At 36.8% G+C, this 21,929-nt stretch overlaps 1 protein-coding gene across 1 annotated transcript in view; it reads left to right on the top strand.

The window, feature by feature from the left end:
• Positions 1-1,740: 1,740 nt before the first annotated feature.
• LOC143735414 (insulin receptor-like) overlaps positions 1,741-21,929 on the top strand; it is a 50,169-nt gene continuing 29,980 nt past the window's right edge. The window contains exons 1-2 of the mRNA XM_077225536.1: positions 1,741-2,244; positions 6,731-7,282. Of these exons, the coding sequence (XP_077081651.1) occupies positions 2,166-2,244; positions 6,731-7,282 (631 nt within the window). The 5' untranslated portion in view covers positions 1,741-2,165. The remainder of the gene's footprint in view (positions 2,245-6,730; positions 7,283-21,929) is intronic.

Below are 21,929 nucleotides of genomic sequence, written 5' to 3'. Positions count from 1 at the left end.
TTGAAATGTACAATGCTAATGTATTTATTCAAATATATATTTGTTTTTCTACATGGACGTCCATTCATTGTCATTTCCACAACACCCAGTCATTTCCACCACCTCATAACTTTTTTAAAAATATTTACAAAATTCTAATCACTCATTAAAAACTTCTGCATAGTTTATGAGATAATGGTCCACTTAATGTAATAACACAAGTAGTTATTTTTCTGAAATGTATCTAACCAATCCAATATTATATTTCAGGTTGTGGTGGATGTACGCTTTGTGTTTGGGCCTCTTGACAATTAATTTACTTAATCCACAAATCTATAATTGCAATATAGGTATAAACTGGTAAAACTATGTGTGAAAGTGGTCTTACACTGTTAAGAAATTATGTATAACATAATATTTTTAAATAATAATCAAATATTTACATGTGATGGAAATGACATTTGTTCCGTGCGGATCGGAAAATATGTCAAAAAACACCAATTTGTCTTATAATGTAAGTGCGTTCTCTTATGGATTATTAAACTAGACTAGTTATATTTAACTGTTAGACCGTGACAATTTTGATTTGAACACTTTTTTCCCCCTCAAGTTCACAAGGCCAAAAGTGCCTGTAGTTGAAGAACCACCCTTCTGTTCAGACAAGTCACATTTCAGTGTCCCAGAGACTTTAGGTTAATACTAAAACTAAAAACATTTTTTTTAAAAACATTTTTTGGCAAACATTTAAATACTTAAAATATAATAAACAAATTAAATCTTATTTGTTTAAACATATTTTATTTAATCTAGTTGCCAAAGAAAAGTTTAGAATTTTAATTTAAATTGATAAATAAATAATCAAAATAATTAAACTAAAATACTAAAATAATTAAAACTAAAACCAAAATATAAATGAATAAAAACTATATAGACATTAAAAACAAAAAAAAGGTCTACTAAAACTTTCAGTAAAATTAAAATGAAAACGCAAATGATAAAAATAAAAATTAATTCTAAATATTAGTAAAAACTATGATAAGTGATACTAAAGTAACATGCATGAGCGATGAAAGCCAGTGTAGAAGATATTACAAAAATATTATATATTATATTATATTATCTGATCTTATAAATAATATTTCTATATATTTTATATATTTACAAACTTTTATGTTAGATGATTTATCAATTTGAGAGCAATAACTATTATATGTATTAAATTATATTATATTATAAATAATATTTCTATATATTTTATATATTTACAAACTTTTACTTTAGATGATTAATCAATTTGAAAGCAATAATTATATTATATTAATTCTATTCTATTCTATTCTATTCTCTATACTCCCTGTTTTTGTTAAATTTTTTTAAATATTATTTGTCAACTAACATTAAATACATATATTTTGATTGATAAATAAAATAATAACATAACATAATATAGAATATAAAATACATATAAACTATATTTCAATTATTTTAATTTAATTTATATAATAATTTAATAATAATTTTAAAATAAATTAATCAATTTTTACGTGTAAAATACTTAATGGATTCAGATTTCAAGCACCACAATTCTCAGTCTTAAGCCTTATATACATGGAAAAGCGCCAATCTATTTAATTCATGACTCTTGCTTTCTCTTTATGTGGGTGTAACAGACTCCATTCCAGCAGTCACTATCCGTTGTGTTCCGCTCCGTGTTTTGGGCCTCGCCGCTGCTCTACCCCAGCTGACTGGCAGTACTTGTTTACTGGTGGAGGTACCTCATTCCTAGAAGTGTGGGATTGATTCCATGGATGAAATGCATGGACGTTTTTCATGCTTGATCTACTGAAAGCAGACATACATCCGAAACATCGTTCAAAATGATTTTTGTTCATTTATTTTTCACTAGAGGGCAAGATCATGTTATTTAATAGTGATTTAACCCGTGCTGCGTAGGCAACAACTATTTAAATTGAACATTATTTTTTAACTGAAGCACGGTGGACCCCTGGGTCCCCTTCTTGGGGGGTCTAATTTAAGTTGTCGCTGGGATTGGAGACTTTATTAGCCTCGATAAGCTAATTAACGTTTTATTTTATTTTATTTTATTTTATTTTGTTGTTGTTGTTTTGAACACGCCAAAGGTGGATTTAATTTTCCAAGAAAACTAAAACGTGTCTCGAGACATAATGCGGCTGGACACATCTGTGGTTGTTTTGGTCACTTTCGCCTACATCGGGTGCCTCTGCGGATCGCTACATGGAGAAAGTGAGTAGTAGGCTTTAATTCAAAAAGTATTGTAGTAAATGTAAATGTAGATATGTTGTTCTGCTATGTGTGTACTAGTTTACAACTGAGGAGGGGACTTGTGGAATTCACTCATGTAGACTTCGGGCTGCTCTGACGGTATGGAGTTAATATTGTGCCATGATTAAACAAACAAATCCAGCATTTTGCAAACAAACTCGATCTGCTTTGCAAAGGAAAACTCGACTCGCAAACAAACTCGATCTGCTTTGCAAAGAAAAACTCGACTCGCAAACGAACACAAAGCAATGTGCAAGTAGCCAACAAAGGTCAATTTGAGCGAAAATGCTGTGGAGTAACAAATATGTATTGTGTTCTGCAAATATAAATAAATGAGCCTAGATAATATTTCACAAATAAATACAAACCATCCTACAAATTGCATGTAACCTTTGAACAAATACCAAATCTAGTGCATACAAATGCATATCTGTCTGTTATGATTGTGGCTTTTTATGAGATCTCTCAGCTCAATTTTCTCACAAATGCAGTTGAGCAACTTCCTCTTCTAAAACAGTAGATGGCGCTAAGATAGGGGATTAATTTAGTGCTAGTCTCTTAGGAGAAGCACTGGTTTGAAACGCGCTTGCCTTTGCCTACAGCTGAGGAAAATGAGCGTGCTTGCTTTCTATGACTGTAAAGTATTTTAGCTGGTGACCTGTATATACTGCAGATCTTATATTTCATGTACGACAGCAATAAAGTTTTGCTCAACTGTTCTGCTGTTTCGGAGTTGTTGTCGATTAGCTCCATCTGTTTCAGCGCTTAAATGAAGTTTGTCATTATTTCGTCGCATATTACCCAGTAAGCATTACTAGTAGGGTTGCAAAGGGGCGGAAAATTTCCAGTAAATTTCCGGAAAGTTTCGGGTAAATTTCTATGGGAAGTTAAGCTGGGGAATTTTGGAAATATTCATGTATGTTTATAAAAAATAAACATGTATTTCGGGAAAAACTGATGAATTCACGCGCTGTAATAACTTAAATCCAACAGACAGGAATCTCTGAACTGCGGCCCAAACACGGCGCCCATCTCACGTTACAGATCAAGATAACTTATAAAGGTTTTTTAAACTACAAAACAAACTCACTTAGTGACATGATAGTTTATGACATGGTAAGCAAGTTTGTTAATATTTAGAAATAAAAGTGCTAAATCTGTCATACAGCGCTATTTTGGCTGTGGTGAATCACGTGCCAAGCATGACGCGTCACCATGGAAACCATGGGGGGGGGGGGGACATCGTGATGTCTGTCAGCCATAACGATGGACGATGATATCGTCCATCGGCCCAACCCTAGTAAGAATACTAATGCAATGGCATGAACAGATACATAAATATGGCATTTATATTGGCATGGATATTCAAGTGTATTTGAATGGCATCTGTTTGTTTTAGTCAAGATTATGCTAAAATATACTTTCCTCAACTATATTTAAGTTCCCTAAGAAGAGCCAACCCTCAACTTTGAAAATTCCCACTTTATTCCCGTTTATTCCCATAAATTCCTGTTAATTCCTTTAAATTCCCATTAATTCCCATGGAAAGTTTCCATATTTGAAAATTCCCAGAAATTTGCAACCCTAATTACTAGACCCGCTGCAGCTTCTTTTCGCCATCTAAAAAGCCCCTGTTCATTCCCAGAGCGTGGCGTAAACAGGCAGCAACTTAAAACCTGACGTCACTGCGGTGATACCTATAAATCAGGGTCCTAAATGACGGCTAGGTGTCCGCTTTCAGTCAGGCTGAGGCAGGACGCTTCCCTCTCTCCATATGGATGAAGAGCAGTTTTAGTTGTTTAGCGAACAAGAAAAGGGGAAGTTTGGAAAGTGTGTGAACAGAAAAGCGCACAAGGTCTCATGCTACACAAACAAGCTCCATATCTGTTTACAGCCGACCTTGGAAATGTTGACCAACACAATAAAATGTAACCTTGTCCTCATTCAGAGCTAAGCGCTTCCAGGGCTCCAGACTAACATTTGAGACCAGCACTAAGTTAAGTTCTACAGATGGTGGTGCCAGCACCTGATTTGTTAGCGCTTTATTGGGATTTTTAACCATAAAGGTATTTTAATAAATTGTTTTGCATTAATTATAAGTGCAGTTACTAATAATATTACGTTTATTTCTTGGATATGCACATTTGACAGTAAAGCATTAAGCTTGAGTTAAAGGTGCAGTATGTAAGAATGACAACTAGTGGTCGAAATAGGAACTGCAGTCGAATTCAAAATATCGGAGATGGTCATTTCTCCCGCCACCTGCTCCTCAAACTGGACGCTCACACTGGTTGCCAGTTTGAGCACACGCAACAGGAACGAGCACAATGGACAATGAAAATTGGATTGAATATATCACAGACCAAAACAATAACAAACATTCCAGCCTGGAAATGCCCATTTCAAAGTAAAATAACTGGCTGTAGAAGTGTTTTTCAGATAAACGAGTGTGAACTTAGCATGTTTCCTCAATATATGCAAACATATTATGGTATTTTTATGCCTTAGTAGAGTATGAAGAAAGTTTGATTGTCATACTTCAACACAAAAAAGTGTCAAGCTTTGACAAAAATTGATTTCTTGATTTCATATTGTATAATAGTGATTATATATCTGCAAACAAGTGTTAGTTATTCTACATATTGAAATTTTAAGTTTTACAGATGGGGACAATCTATGAAGGATGAACAAATATTTTTTGTCATCACATTAAAAATAACATTTAAATTTGATCATATTATTTAGAGCTTTAAAGGGCTGGAAAAAGCCCTTGAAAAGTGCTTGAATCTCACTCTCAAAAGGTAGTACGAACCCTGAAATGAATAATGTAAAAACATTTGACTATTTCTGCCACCATACCATGGTTACAGTTAGTTACTAAATTAAATCCATGGTGAATGTTGGTGATTTGTGGATTGGAAAGCCTTCTATAACGTGTTCGTTCATGGGACAATGCTTCTCCTGGTCTCTCCATGTTAGCGCTATTTAATCTAATATTGTTATATCAGAGAATTCAGCGCCAAGTTTAAATGCTTCTCACTAGATCTTGCAGCGATGTTATTAATACTGTGGCGAATTCAAACGCTTTAATAATAACATCAGTTTGAATTGAATATAAAACACAGATGTATAAAACAGATTATTTAAGGGAAATCAGGTTTGCACAATTACTCGTTGATCTCATGAAAATATATTCAAACACATTTAGAGGCCATATTATACCTCATAATGGAACATCTAGGAATTCTTTTAATTTCAATTATATTTTTAGGCCTATTTTTAGGATTGTTTTCATGAAAATTAAGCAAATTTTCCATGCCAATTCTCATTACCTCAATGTGAATGATTCTCATTATCTTGCAAAACAACTTGTATATTATATCAAATTTTAAATATTGTTGACATAATGTTACTATTTGTTTTACTGTTTATAATATATATTATTTTCAACTTCAAACAAACCATTTTATTTTCTTTTTTTTTTTTTGGAGTATAATATGACTTGGAGATATTTCTTTATGTTGGTGAAATTCACCTCAAAAGTTAGCATTTTCTATTTATACTTTACTCTGAAGGAAACACCTGAATCTTGAAAAGTTTGCGTTTTGCTTGCTGAATTTGGAGACTGACAACACGCTGACAGACAGGACAGACCAGCTTACTTTTTGGTTACTTTTAATATTAAACATATTAATTAATTCAAATTAGGTCATTTTTAAAAGAAATTTAAACAATAAATACCGTTTTGTGGCTCTTTAATGTGTCTGACAGATCGCTGTAGAGCATCAGTTAAAGCTGCTCGTGAACCGATCATCTCTTCCTTCTAGTTCATTTATAGAATCAAATAAACATGAAATGAACATAAGAAGGAATGTTGTTTCAACTGCGGAAAGGCATCAGTAGCCTACACTCCGTTTTTCAAGGTCAAATCCTCCCATGTTAATCTGCTAACTCTCCTGACTGCTTTGTCGGACAAAATGGCGGATGGCGAAGTATGATTGGTCAGATCACCTGTCAATCAAGCTCCCTGCGAAGGGTCAATTGGGAATTATTTAAATGAGGAATATTGTGACGTGTACATTCATTGTACAAGAATTGAGGCGTTTCAGGGAGTTCAGAAACAGTGTGCACTTCTAGAGAATAACTCTCTCAGGAGTGACTTTGTGCTTTGTAACTTTGCAGACTTTTTTTATGCTCAAACTGCAACATTACACACTAAATAAAGTTGAAAATGTAAGAAGCTTAAGACCGCTTTAATAGAAACTACATCAACACTGGACTCTACAAGTGGCTTTGTTGTTTTTAAAATGCTCAGTGAATCACAGTTATCTCTAATTGCGGCAATATAAAAATTGCCACAGACATGACGTATAATGTTGGCATTTTGCCAATTGCGTCCAAATAAACACTTTCACATGCTAATAACTTGTTTTTTCTGTTGTCGCAGTTTGCCCCAGCACGGACATCCGCAACAACGCGATCAACCTGCGCGTCCTCGAGAACTGCACGGTGATCGAGGGCCACCTGAATATCCTGCTCATCGGATTCAAGACCAGATGGGAGGACTTCCGGGGCTTGAGTTTCCCAAAGCTAGTCGTGGTTACGGACTACCTGCTCCTCTTCCGCGTCTACGGCCTGGAGAGTCTCGGCGACCTCTTCCCGAACCTCACCGTCATTCGTGGCAACAACCTCTTCATGAACTATGCCCTGGTCTTGTTCGAAATGTTCCAGCTGAAGGAGATCGGCTTCCACAGCTTGACCAAAATCACGCGCGGGGCGGTACGCATCGAGAAGAACCCCGACCTCTGTTATTTGTCCACTCTCGACTGGTCCAAGATCTCGGACTTGATGGAGGACAACTACATCGTGGCAAACAAGGATGACCAGGAGTGCGGAGACATTTGCCCGGGTACCATCAAGGGAACGATAACCTGCAAACAGACCACCATCAACGGGAATTTCAGCGAGCGTTGCTGGAACCAAAACCATTGCCAGAGAAGTAAGTTGCCTCTCAATGCTGCTTTTTTTAGCATTACATTGTCCACAATTGATATTTACCCTGAAAAGGAGGCATTTGTGCAATATTTCTTTGGAAACAATATACATGTTTTACTTAAAATGAACCAGAAGTCTATGTTGGGCTCTTGGAATCACCATAGATGCTTTTACTTGGTCTTTCCAGTTACTGAAACTTGAAACTGTCACTTGTGGACTGATGTAATTAGTGCTGAAATATGTTATGTAAGTTGTTTGCCTGCTCTCCGAGGCCATAGGAGCTAGAGCTTTATGATATTTCGAATATCCACAATATATTTGCAATGGTTTTTCTGGCGATTATAAATTTAAGCAACAATTGTGAATGTTGCTGTTGTATTGTGTTTGGTAAAAAATAATGTTCCTCTGGTAAAAAAATAAAAAAATTCTGCCATTTCAGATTCACAGCAAGTATTAAGACATACAGGTCCTTCTCAAAAAATTAGCATATTGTGATAAAGTTCATTATTTTCCATAATGTAATGATAAAAATTAAACTTTCATATATTTTAGATTCATTGCACACCAACTGAAATATTTCAGGTCTTTTATTGTTTTAATACTGATGATTTTGGCATACAGCTCATGAAAACCCCAAATTCTCAAAAAATTAGCATATTTCATCTAACCAATAAAAGAAGTGTTTTTAATACAAAAAAAAAGTCAACCTTCAAATAATTATCTTCAGTTATGCACTCAATACTTGGTTGGGAATCCTTTTGCAGAAATGACTGCTTCAATGTGGCGTGGCATGGAGGCAATCAGCCTGTGGCACTGCTGAGGTGTTATGGAGGCCCAGGATGCTTCGATAGCAGCCTTAAGCTCATCCAGAGTGTTGGGTCTTGCGTCTCTCAACTTTCTCTTCACAATATCCCACAGATTCTCTATGGGGTTCAGGTCAGGAGAGTTGGCAGGCCAACCAGTGGTTTTGGCACTGTGAGCAGGTGCCAGGTTGTGCTAAAAAAAATGAAATCAGATGGAAGCATGAAGTGCTCCAAAATCTCCTGATAGCTAGCTGCATTGACCCTGCCCTTGATAAAACACAGTGGACCAACACCAGCAGCTGACATGGCACCCCAGACCAGCGTTTCCCAAACGGGGTGCCGCGGCACCCTGGGGTGCCTTCTGGCGAGAGCAGGGGTGCCGTGTAAAAACTCCATTAAACATTTTTAAATTGCTAAAATGTGTAAAAAAAAATTTAATTAATGTATCATCAATCTCGCATCGTCGGAAGCGTCTAATAACAACAAATAATGCACACAAATTTATAATAAAAAATGCAAATCATAAGTTTTCTGCGTTCGTTGAATTGCGGGGGTTCCGCATGATTTCATTCTCGTGCTTCATTCCCAGCGTCCACACATAAAGCTGCCTCTTTTTCATGGCTTGTTGCGCTTACGGTCAAATACACACGAAACATTGTCACAACGTCCGTCTTGCCGCATATTCACAAACACATCGGTTATGTCCGTGCTGCTGTCAACGGTAACGCGTGCGATTAATGTTTTTCAGTTTTACGCGTTAAAAAATATTTAAACACAATTAACGCAGCATCCGTTTTTTCTGTCATCCTTTGGCTAGCCTTACATTATATAATCAAGTTCTTATTCATGCAAATGCTTTTAAACCATGCAACCGCGAAAAGACAAAAGAGAACGCGCTGTCTGTGAATGTCCTGCTGACACAGGACGACGCGCATCGCGTGCCAGAATCGACTTCTCTTTCGTGCTTGAACGAATAATAACACACAGTTATGCCAAAATTTCAGTTTTGTTGAGTATCGTCATGAGAGCAGTCTTAAATTAGTTAAAATCTTAAATTAGAGTTGTGAGAAGATGGGACGCGTGTGAGATAAACAAGTGTAGCAGTGACAACAGAATCAAAGAACAGGTAAAAGAGAAAATTACTCACTGCTCTTGACTAAAGAACGCTTGTAGCTTTAATAAGGATTCATCTATATTTTATTTATCATTTATGCAGTGAAGACTGTAAAGTGTTTGATAACTTTATTCAATTTCTGTGTATTTCCTGACATCAGTGGCAGTATTGGTATCAGTGATACTGGGCTTCATTCATAAAAAAGATGCCATTAAACAATTATTTAAAATATACTGTCTATATGTTGTTTATACATTAATTTGGAGATTAACTGTGAAATTATTACATTATAAAATATATTAAAAACAAGCTATCTTGTGCAATTATAACAAAATTATCCCAATATAAAAACACAAATAGGCCTACACTGAGTGAGCAAACATTTAGGTGAGATTTGCAATGGTAATTGAGCAATGTTTTACTGAATTATGAATAAAAGCCTTAATTAAATATGTCATCATGTAAAGTGATCTCTGCAGAAGAAATTAATGATTTCCTAGACTTTAAATGGATGGACAAAAAAATTGATAATATTAAAAAATATCTATATGGCAGTAGGCCTATATACGGCAGTTATTCCCTGTGGTATTGAAAATCAATACATTTCAAGGTATAGTATCAAAGTAGTATCGTGACAACACTAGTGTAGGGTGCCACAAATTTTTTAAAATTTTCAAACGGTGCCTCGACTGAAAAAAGTTTGGGAAACACTGCCCCAGACCATCACTGACTGTGGGTACTTGACACTGGACTTCAGGCATTTTGGCATTTCCTTCTCCCCAGTCTTCCTCCAGACTCTGGCACCTTGATGTCCGAATGACATGCAAAATTTGCTTTCATCCGAAAAAAGTACTTTGGACCACTGAGCAACAGTCCAGGTCAGGCGCTTCTGCCGCTGTTTCTGGTTCAAAAGTGGCTTGACCTGGGGAATGCGGCACCTGTAGCCCATTTCCTGCACATGCCTGTGCACGGTGGCTCTGGATGTTTCTACTCCAGACTCAGTCCACTGCTTCCGCAGGTCCCCCAAGGTCTGGAATCGGTCCTTCTCCACAATCTTCCTCAGGGTCCGGTCACCTCTTCTCGTTGTGCAGCGTTTTTTGCCACACTTTTTCCTTCCCACAGACTTCCCACTGAGGTGCCTTGATACAGCACTCTGGGAACAGCCTATTTGTTCAGAAATTTCTTTCTGTGTCTTACCCTCTTGCTTGAGGGTGTCAATGATGGCCTTCTGGACAGCAGTCAGGTCGGCAGTCTTACCCATGATTGCGGTTTTGAGTAATGAAACAGGCTGGGAGTTTTTAAAAGCCTCAGGAATCTTTTGCAGGTGTTTAGAGTTAATTAGTTGATTCAGATGATTAGATTAATAGCTCGTTTAGAGACCCTTTTCATGATATGCTAATTTTTTGAGATTTCATGAGCTGTATGCCAAAATCATCAGTATTAAAACAATAAAAGACCTGAAATATTTCAGTTGGTGTGCAATTAATCTAAAATATATGAAAGTTTAATTTTTATCATTATATTATGGAAAATAATGAACTTTATCACAATATGCTAATTTTTTGAGAAGGACCTGTATGTTGTCTGAAAAATATGCTGGAGAATATTTCTGTAGTAAAAATTAGGGCTGGGCATTGACACTAATTTCACGATTCGATTCACAAACTAGTGATTTGATTTGATATGGATTAATTAGGATTAATATGGACAATTATGTTCATACTTATTTTTTAATATAAACATTTAAATTGTGGTTGCCAAAAACACAACAGATTTATTCCAAAATAGGCCTATACATAATATTGAAGAACAGGTTAAGTAAAAATACAATTGAGCAAAATGCTGCTCTTAAGAGCTAATTTTTCTAGCTGACTAAAGAGTTTGTGGTCACTAAACGGTAAATGTAACATTACGTGTCATTTTTTACAAGCTGTTTTATTGACGTCTTTCCGCTGTTGAAACACTGAGCAATTACATGTGACATTATACGGATTTTGGCAAGTTGTACTGTACTTGTACTCTTTCAACGCCTGATGATGGAGCTGAGAACTCGTGAAGAGCTTATATGTGTAAAGGTGTCAAAACAGCAGCAGGAATCCCTTTGTCACACATACAAACCAAGATCAAAAAGATGCTGTTCTAATGCCTGTACGGATCTGTGATGGGCAACATCGTGACTTGAGGACTCAGTCCTTTTTAGGGTTGCATCTTGTGACATCATGTCCTGTTTTTGGTGCGTTTACATGTCTTTGGTCCATGTTGCGTTCATATTTGATTCGAACCGCACCAGAGTTTGTTTGGAAGCTGACCGAGACCCATCTTTTCTCTGTCCACTTTTTCCAACCAAACATGCCAAGTGGGAACACACCCTAAAAGATAGATTCTTGGGATTTAAAAATCGATATCGGTTCATTAAAATGAGAATCGATTAAAATCGAGAAATCAATATTTTTCTAGTTTTTTTTTTTTAAAACCAGTTCTAGTAAACATAGGTCTTGGGTGACAGCTTGGCTGATTTACAAGTTAAAGCTCCAATAGCAAAGATGAACCGTGTGTATGTGAGCGAGATGGCGCTTGTGTTTGGCTGGATGAAGCCAGTCTGGTACATTGAAGGACAGTCTGTGCCAATATAAAACTTGTCCGCCGGTTCAGCGTGTACCGCACCTGCTCGCTATTCACCTCACACCCCTCTCAACCTGATTCAGCTCAAGTACCTTGTTTAGTTCAACCTCTTTTTGGAGGGAAATGATATGTAAGGGCTCGATGAGTCCGTTCAGCCTTAAATGCGTTCAGTAACAGAAGCACGTGCTCTTATGCTACGTTCACACCGGACGTGAATAGCGCGTCAAATTCGCGTCTACCGCGTCTAGTTTGACGCTTGACCACTTTGTGTTAATTCGCGCGTCAAGAGTGAAACTGACGCGGGTAAAAACAAAAGTTTGAAGCGAAATATGCGTGTCACGCGTGTCAGAGGCGAAAGTTTCGAACCCCGTTGGCGGCCATCTTTTTACAAGATGTCTGTTGTTGATGGGTCATTTATCGAGAGAGTAACCGCTCTGTATTTGCTCTGGAAAGCAGAACAGCAGCGTAGGGATCATCATCGCCGTATTTGGGTCCACCAGACCCTTCGGAGGCGAACCCAGTTCGGCGAGTTTCACCATTTGCTCCAGGAGCTGCGCCTGGATGATGGCCGCTTTCATCAGTACTTCCGCCTGTCCCGCGCCCAGTTCAATGACCTGCTGTCCCGCATTGGAGCGAGGATCACCCTCGCCCTCACCCACCTAATCTGTAATTTATTTTTGTTTTGATGATAAATGGAGCCAGGCTACTACAAAAGTGATTAAACTGTCCTGTGTTTTTTTCCCCTCACACTGTCCAGACACGAACTATGTTCTTGCACTAAAGTATGTTGGTTCTCTTTACATTAGAATAATAATAATGTTTCATATAATCTAGATAAGATATGGAATAAATAGCATACAAAATTAATGTCTCGTATATTAAAATCAAGTTTTTATGTCGTCCCCTTGGAATTATAAGGTTCTATCTGCGTTCTGAGCAGTTTTGAGATATTGAGCTTTAAAGTTTTTGCATTCCATTTGACTGTGTAGAAATAACATTTTTATTTTCTAAATAAAAACTTCCAAAATGTACACAACTTAAAAAACAACATCACATAATGTAAAGAAGTGGTCACAGAATAAGAATATGTGAATAACTCAATTTTGACAAAAATGTCAGATAGAACCTTATAATTCCAAGGGGACGATGTGGCAAAATATTTACTTCACCACGTGACAGCAGCAAGCTGGCTCCTGATTGGTTAACGCGGCGCGAATTTGATGCAGAAGTTCAGATTTTTCAACTCGGGCGGTTGACGCGAATTCGCGTCAAAAGCGTGAATGCACAAAAAGCACTAAATAAATCATTTGCGCGTAACGCGCCAGACGCTCAATTCGCGCTATTCGCACCATTCGCGTGAACTTGACGCGCGAATTCGCGTCTACCGCGCCGCGCTCTACGCCTCATTCGCGCCACAGGATTTTTTTACGCCGTAACGCGTCTTTGCATTGACTTAACATTGAAATCACTCGCGCCTGACGCGCTATTCGCGTCCGGTGTGAACGCAGCATTACGTTGGAAAATCGAGGAGCGCATTAAAAACTTAAGGGGTGAAATAAAAATTCATCAAATAATGATAATTCATCAAATAATTGATAAATTATTTGAATTTATTAGAATACCAAAGTACACTAGGTTTTTTAATATTTCTGCTTCAACTGTATTTAATAATTATGTATATATTTATTTATTTTAATTATTTAACTGTAATTAACATATTATTGTGTCGATACTAGTTAAAATCTGCTAATATGTGTTAAATAGTTCTTTTTTTTTTGTTACAGGGCAGCTTAGACAGAAACTACAAGAGTTTGTTATTAAATATACAAATTAAATCCCAGATGTGTAACCAAATTATCAATAATGAAATCAAAACAAAAAAAAACTTTTAATTATGATCAAGTCCAGAATACACCAGGACTGTGTGTTCATGGTCGTGCAGTTGAAATGTTGACTACAAACACAGAGGTTTTTTTACATTTTCCGTCGTCGTGGCATTCGTATTTACGAAAGTTTGCCAAGAAATATTTCCTACTAAAGCAAGGCTGTATTTGACTCTGGTCAAGCGTATCCATAGCAGACTGGTGGGAGTGGCCTTGGACGGCAACATGCCCAGTGCATTGTGGGAAGGGAAGCCCATAAACAAAAGAACAGGGTGTGTGGTTCGTTTTAAAAGGAAACATAATAGCTTGCTGGAATTGATGTGATCATGTTTATGTTTAATCAATGAATTAACACAAGGGAAGACTGGCTAGCCGCGAATAACAGTGACTGGTTGGTTTAAAAGTGTGTACTATATAGTGTATATATATATATATATATATATATATATATATATAGTGATATCACAACAGCATTCGTATGGATGAAGTCAGGTTCTTTAATAAGACCAGCGGTGCTCGGCCCAAATAAAGGTTCACGTTGGTAACTGGGAGGTGTCCCGTGCTCTTCAAAGGGATGCATGCATGAAGCAACCCACTTTTTGTCATGTGATAGGTGAAAGTTTAGTCGGGCATAATGTCAAAGTGAAACCCCATTTCTGGAGTATGATGCAATGGCGCTGTATTTGGGCAAACGCTGGGGTGAGCGAGTGTGTAACCCTACAGCAAGATACCATATCCCCAATGAAACACGCGCTCTGTCATGCCAAATAAACATGACCTGTCCGTGTTTGTTTGTTTAGCCTGACATTCATGTTTTCTGTTCCTCCAAGAAATTGTTTTTCCACAAATAATGAGAGGAAAAAGTTTGTGTTCGTGGTGGAAGGTTTTTTTTTTTACTTTCTTTTGCACTTATTTTCGAGACTTTAATACATATTTATAATATGTATTTATATGATTCATTTTCATAATATTATTATTTATGTGATTTTTTTTTCTTTTCTTTTTTTCAACCCTCTACTTTTCTGATCTTTTGCATTTTCATTCATCAGTACTTGTTATTCCAAAAACAAAAGCTTCACCTACAAACAACTTTTCCAATCAATTCTTAAAGTCCCCCTGTGGTGAAAATCCAGTTTTTGATGTTGTTTTATGTCTATTTGGTGTTTTTAATATGCTTTAAGACAAACCATGTGCAAATTCATAAGTCAACACCATTGCTGAGTATTTTGTCCTTAAAACTGCAGTGAACCAAAGACAGTCTCAAAAACGCGGTTTGAAATCGCTGGTGTTTCTGACATCACAAACTACCTTGTAACCAATCAGATCAACGTGTGAGAGTGGAGGCGGGGCTCATTTGCATATTCATGGAACACCTTTACTAAATGAGAGAAGGGTGTAGATACATTCAAGCTATTTTGAGACATGAAGAAGGAAATAACACTTAAATATGTCACTTTGGTGATCAAAGATAAGTTTTAAGGGATTAAATGATTGACTACATGGGGACTTCAATAGATAAAACCAAAGAAATTGCAAATTCGGTTTCATGTTGACTCTTAAATGCTTAACTGTTTGGTGATGCACTGATTCAACTTTATAAATGTTTACCAAATGAATTAACGTGGCGAAGTGCTTGATCCATTTATGAATTAACGTGGCGAAGTGCTTGATCCATTTATGAATGCACTAAACTGTTTTCTGTGAAAGCAGGCATTAGTGTCAGTAACCGTTTGGAGTTCAGGCGGAGGATGCAGACGCGAGGTTGAGTGCAAAGATACAATCTGTGCAGGTTCTTCTGTAAGCGTCGCTTTCCATTCTTAGCTAGACAAAAAAAACCTCAGTATGCTTGAAGTATGATATGTTGGTAACGCTTCCTTTTACAGTACAGTACTTACAGTGTACTTACAGTGTACTTACCTAGAAAGTACTGGCTAATATAAGGTAAGTACATGGAACAGGGGTAGGTTTAGGGGTAGGTTCAGGGTTAGTACTAGTTATTACCCAGTAATTGTAGTTACTAAAATAAGTACATAGTATTTACATAGGTAACTGGACTGTAAAAGGAAGCGTTACCGATATGTTTAGGGTTTGGTTTATTTGGTCTTTTGTGGTAGTGTAGCTGATAACAAGAGCATAAACATGGACACACTTCATCCTGTTTCTCAGAGAATGTTTATTTCCTGTGAAGATTTTTTTTTTATAAATCTCTCTGCCTTGTGTGTGTGTGTATATATATATATATATATATATATATATATATATATATACACACATGCATACATACATAAAATGTAATAAAAACAATTAAATTTATTTTTTATTAAATTATAAAAAGAATATAAATTACGATAGCTCACATTACTCTGCAATTATAACCTTATAACGTATAGACGTGTTTTATTCTGAAAAGCATAGTTGAAATAATTATATAAAAAAACATCATAAACTCTGCTTACTGTAAAAATGTGATGCGCAAAACAAAATTACAACAAAAAATGATTAACTTCTCTTTTATTCTGAACTGTGTAGATACAAAAAAGTAATAATTAAAAAAAATTATAAAAATATTTAAATATCACAACCAATATAATGGCTCAAATGATATGACAATTATAAACTTATGCATGTAACTTATATTACTTGTATTTTTTACATTTAATATTGTTTATTAGTGTAAAAAAATTAAATGCACCCAAAAACAAAAATACAGCCAAAAATTATAGCTCAAATTATACGGCAATAAATGTATATAACTTGTTTGTTGTTCTATTGCGATCATAATATATGATTAGTTATATAAAACTAATCAATTATGCTTAGTGTATAAAATAATTAAAATATAAAAATATTACAACCAAAAATATGATCAAATATTTTCACAATTTTAAACTTACGTTTGCTATAACTTGTTTTATTCTGTAAAGAATAGATGAAATAGTTGTCAAATAAGTCTCACTTACAACGACTTTGTTGCTAAGAACTTATTTATTTAAAAGAGCCGAACAGACACAGTCACATTACCTATGTATCTGCCCCCTAGCCTCGAAGACCCGCCCCCTCTTCTTTTCCGGTATTCTATTCCCTGGATAGGTTGTCAATCAACATATTGTCATGTATGCGGTATGGACGACAGGAAGCAAATGCAAGTTACTCTTTTAATGATGTAAATATTAAGGAACACACAGTACAGCCGATGGTGGAGTGACGCAGGGACTTCGATGGTCAGTATCCGTGAAGTGCAGTGAAGAGGTGACGACAAACGACAACCCAAATCCACACGACAGTGATGATGACGATGACGACGACGAAGAACAGGAACACCAGTCAGGACAGGACACAGGAACACCAGGAACGAGGACATCAAGACAACGATCTGACAAGGATGAGGAAACAGCGGTAAGTATAGAGGGTATGCATGTGACGTCAGCGTTGGCCGGAGTGACTGCGGTTACGCCCACAAGTGGCAAAAAGACTGAGCGGCAGCATTGGTTTTCAGCGTGAATGCTGCGGAAAAACACACAAAACGCGTCTAAAACGGGAAAGAGACTGACTGTACAACTAGATTTGACAAGAAATATGAGGTATATTTTTACAGACTACCTAAAGCTACAGAACAGAGAAGCAAATAGATCGCTGCAATTCATAGAAACAACTGGACTCCAGGCAGCGAAAGGTGGATTTGCAGTTATCATTTTTGTGTCAATATGCTGAATTTAGTGGTAAAATCATTCTCTATATATTTAGGGGCCAAGCCCCGAAGGGGCTGAAGCACCTATTGTATCTGTTAGTTTTCTTATTATTATTATTATTATTATTATTATTCTTCCGCCAATGGAAGTCTATGGCAGCCCTATGAACCGTATATAGGAAAATGATGAAATTTGGCACACTTATAGTGATGCTAATGAATAGTAATTGGACCAATTTTTGACCCTCTAGGACCAACTCTATAGCGCCACCACCAGTTCAAAAGTTCAACATTGAAATTGTTATAACTTTTGAACCCTTTGATCTAGAGACATGAAACTTAGTACACATGATTCCACTCATCATGCTGATTACAACCAATACCTTACATTAAGACCCCGCCCATTACAGTAGTGGCCATTTTGAAAAGTACAGTAATCAGTTTTTTTGCTACTCCTCCTTCAAAATTTGTCCAATTTTGTCCAAACATTTGTTAAAATGATCTTTAAACTGAGCCGCTCAGAAATGACTGAACAGATTTTTTTAATTCATCTTTGTTAAAAAGTTATGATGTCGCAACTTAACGAGGTCGACCCAAAATTGGTTCAGAAGCTATAGCTCGGCCAAAGTTTGATCTATTGAAACGAAAATTGGTACGCTTCATCGGAACCATGATCTGAGGGTCCATGACAAAGTTGGGAATAGCGCCACCTACAGGTCATAAAATATGGAAAATAGCTATTTTAGCCAATAACTTCTGAACAGTTTGTCAGAAAATCATAAATATGGTATCTATGGATTCCTTGTGTCATGTCGATTCTGTGGATATCAATTTTTCCAGGATTGGATGTACCACATGTCCTCCATTTTGAATTTTGTCACAAATTGCAATATCTTTTAAATTATTTGACATATTAGCACAAAATTTGGTAGGGATGATCGACAAAATGTCCTGAAGGGACATGAAAATTTCGAACACAGCGCCACCTAGTGTTCCTGAGATATACGTTTTTTTTGTAAAAACGCTTATAACTTTTGAAAACATTGTTCAAATTTTGATTACTTTATGTCATTATGTTCCTTGGTTTATGCCGATTCAGACAATATCTCATTTGTCATTTTCCAACAATGTGACTTTCCGCCATATTGGAGCAAATGATAAACAGATTTTTTGCTACTCCTCCTTCAAATTTTGTTTAATTTTGTCCAAACATTTGCTCAAATGATCTTTGGACTGAGCTGCACAGAAATGACTGAACAGAATTTCATGCCATATGGTTAAAAAAAAGTCATGATGTTGCAAAGTTAACGAGGTTGACCCAAAATTGGTTCAGAGGCTGTATCTCAGCCAAAGTTTAATCAATCGAAACGAAAATTGGTACGCTTAATCGAAACCATGATCTGAGTGTCCATGCCAAAGTTGGGAACAGCGCCACCTACAGGTCATGAGATCTGGTAAAAATGGCTATTTTGGCCAATAACTTTTGAACAGTTTGTCAGAAAATCATAAATGTGGTATCAATGCATTCCTTGTGTCATGTTGAATCCGCAGATACCGATTTTTACAGATACCAAAATTTAGTATGGATCATCAACACCATGTCCTGAAGGTACATGAGAAGTTTGAACAGAGCGCCACCTAGTGTTCTAGAGATATACGTTTTTTTTGCCAAAACGCCTAATAACTTTTGAAATCATAGTTAAAAATTTGATTGCTTTATGTCATTATATTTGTTGGTTTATGCACTTGAACTATGGACCTTCTGCATCTTAGCAAAAACACAACTTCACAGTGGCGCAATGAGATGAGTGACAGGCTTCTGACACAGAGATAGTGGGTTCGAGCCCCATGTTATACAACTTTAGATGATTGTGTAATTTGGAGCCAATTGCTGCAGTTCTACCTTTAACAAATCAAGTCTCCAAAAAAATAGAACAAACCACTGTGTATGACTACCATGCTGTGTAAAAGGTTATAGCTTTGAAGAAATTCTAATAATTTAATATGTAGCAACTGTTTAACAATGGGAATTTTGATTTGAACAATTGGTAAGTTGAATAAGTTTTCAAATTAAATCCAAATATGTCAAACATGGTCAAAAGGTGCTTGGCCCCGCAATCACTGCTTGCAGTTATATTGTATTGTTATATATTGTTGTGACAACTCAATCAAATATTTACCACTGTATATTCTGTATAATTTGACATTTTTAAATATACACTGACAAAAAACTATACAAGTTTTAAGTCTAGACGATATGATGATATATATGACATTGATATAAGTGATCACCTGGATTTAGACCTGCCTATATTGTATTTATATAGCCTAAAGCGTTCACAGGCAAATTTGCTGTATGTATTTACCCGGTGTCGAAATTAGGCACATATAAATGTCAGGAAACACGATTCCTGGCTGAATGTCAATATCCATGGATCACTGGATCTTTAGTAAGTTGTAAGGAACACTATATTGAGTCCAATCTTTAGTTTAAACTGATAATCGTTTGTTTTACTTGCGTTTTCGCAGTTTCCCCTATTAAATCCAGTCACGCAGCTGCTCTTCTGCCACTCAGTCCGGCTGAGGGGGCGTGTTCCGGCGGGAAAGTGACGTTAATGCATTCCCTCTATATATGGAGTGTTGAGATTGCGTGCAGCTGGTGCGATGATGATGATGATCAGCTGGTGCGGATGCGGAATGCTAATCATTCACGCCCACACGCACGTGCACTCATACAACAACATAAACACGAGACTAGAAGAGACCAGAGAATACGTCTATCGTGACACATATATAATAACATATTCCATGACAATAGTCATATAAAAATAATCAATTATGCTTATTAGTGAATCCCAGTTTAAGCTTGGCAACATTTCTAAACTCTATTTAAACTCATTTTAAATCGAATCTCATGTTTTTGCAGACCAACTATGACCAAGGCAGCTCACTAGGTTTTGGAACATAGCTTAAGTATAATAAAATTAAAAATGCCACATGTGATCTACTTTTTTGTATTTGTCATTCTTTTTTTAATCTGATTTGAAATTAATATCGCTAGCAAAATTGAAAAAAAAAATGTATAATAATGTTTTACAAAATGAATCAGACAGTATTCACAGTATTAGTTGGTGTAATTATTCCTACACATCCCTAGTTTGCTGAAATATTTTTGAAGGCCAAGATTTTGGTTTGTGGTTATAATGCCAGACAGTGGTTTAATATGCTTAGGGTGTTTTTTACGCCCCAGATTGACATATTTTGCAAAATTTCAGGAATTCTGCCTTTTTGTTTCTTTTTTTTTATTCTTCCTTTTTCGGCTTCTCAACCGTTTTGAATGCATTCTAGACTGCCCCCCTCCCCCCCATAATCCCCGTCACCTTTCGGGTGCCCCATCATATTTCAGTCAGGCAGTGATGCGGTCCGCCCCGTCGCTGACAGGCAGAAGGGTCCATGTTGTTTTGCTCCTGTGGGGCGGCCCAGTGTCACATGATGGAGTGTTTTATGGCACTAATGAAGTCCAACAGATTTGCCTCTGCGCTGTAACCTGGAAGGCCGGCTGTGTCCGACATCTCCGCCGAACTCGTGTCAGGAGGAGGCGTTTCTGATCAGGATGGGCAAGCCCAGAACATATGATAGAGGGTAGCCGGAGCCTGACGGCATCGGGAGCAAGTCGGGTCGACATCTGGATATATCCTGGCAAGCTTACTTCTAGATAAATGAAGCCTGTGGAGCACCTTAAACTGAAGCAAACCATGTCTGATGCAAATCGAAGTTGAATGTATTCTCTTGATTGCGCTTTGCCAGGAGTCGTCCGACAGTCTAAATCCTAGTTCTCCCTCCCATCCTGCCCTAATATGACTAAGTGACAGCGAGGTGATCATCTGAATATCCTCATATAATCTGCTCACTTCTCCTCTTTGATTTAGATCCCCCTCCAACCACTCCTCTATCCAGTTATTTGACGAGAGTAACGGAAAGGAAGGGAAATGTTTCCGAACAAAGACACGCACCTGCTGATACCTGAAATAATGCCAACTGGGGATATTATACTCATTTACCAGCTGCTCAAATGACATGAACACACCATCCTTAAAAAGATCCTTCACCCGTTTCAGACCATTCCTGAACCATGACTTAAATACTGTATCCATGAGTGAGGGTGGAAAGAGTGCGTTGGCCGAGATTGGGAGAGAGGAGATAGCCTGAATGCTATGTCTGTTTGCAGCTTTGATAAATGAGAAAACACCTTACTACGCTTTACTGGGTGATTAAGCCCTTTGATATTCCAGTTCGTAAATTTAGTGTTTGCCCGCCCCGAACCACTAAACTTATTTCTCGCCGTATTCTAGTATCTGAAATGACCTGACAGCAGCCTGCCTAGAAACAACCTGATCGTAAAGCCTTTTCACAAGTGACAGATCTCTGTTTAGACATTGTGTAATTAAAACCAATAATAAAAACACAAAAACAACAGAAAATACAAAATCAAACACATCATTCACATAACCCCATTTCTGGCCTCTCCCCAAACGAAAGGC

The sequence above is a fragment of the Siphateles boraxobius genome, unplaced genomic scaffold (genome assembly GCF_051911475.1).
Source record: "Siphateles boraxobius isolate OS27281-9 unplaced genomic scaffold, OSU_SipBor_1 13, whole genome shotgun sequence".
Lineage (NCBI taxonomy): Eukaryota > Metazoa > Chordata > Actinopteri > Cypriniformes > Leuciscidae > Siphateles > Siphateles boraxobius.
The sequence above is the reverse complement of the archived record's forward strand: the minus strand, read 5'-3'. Positions and strand labels throughout refer to the sequence as shown.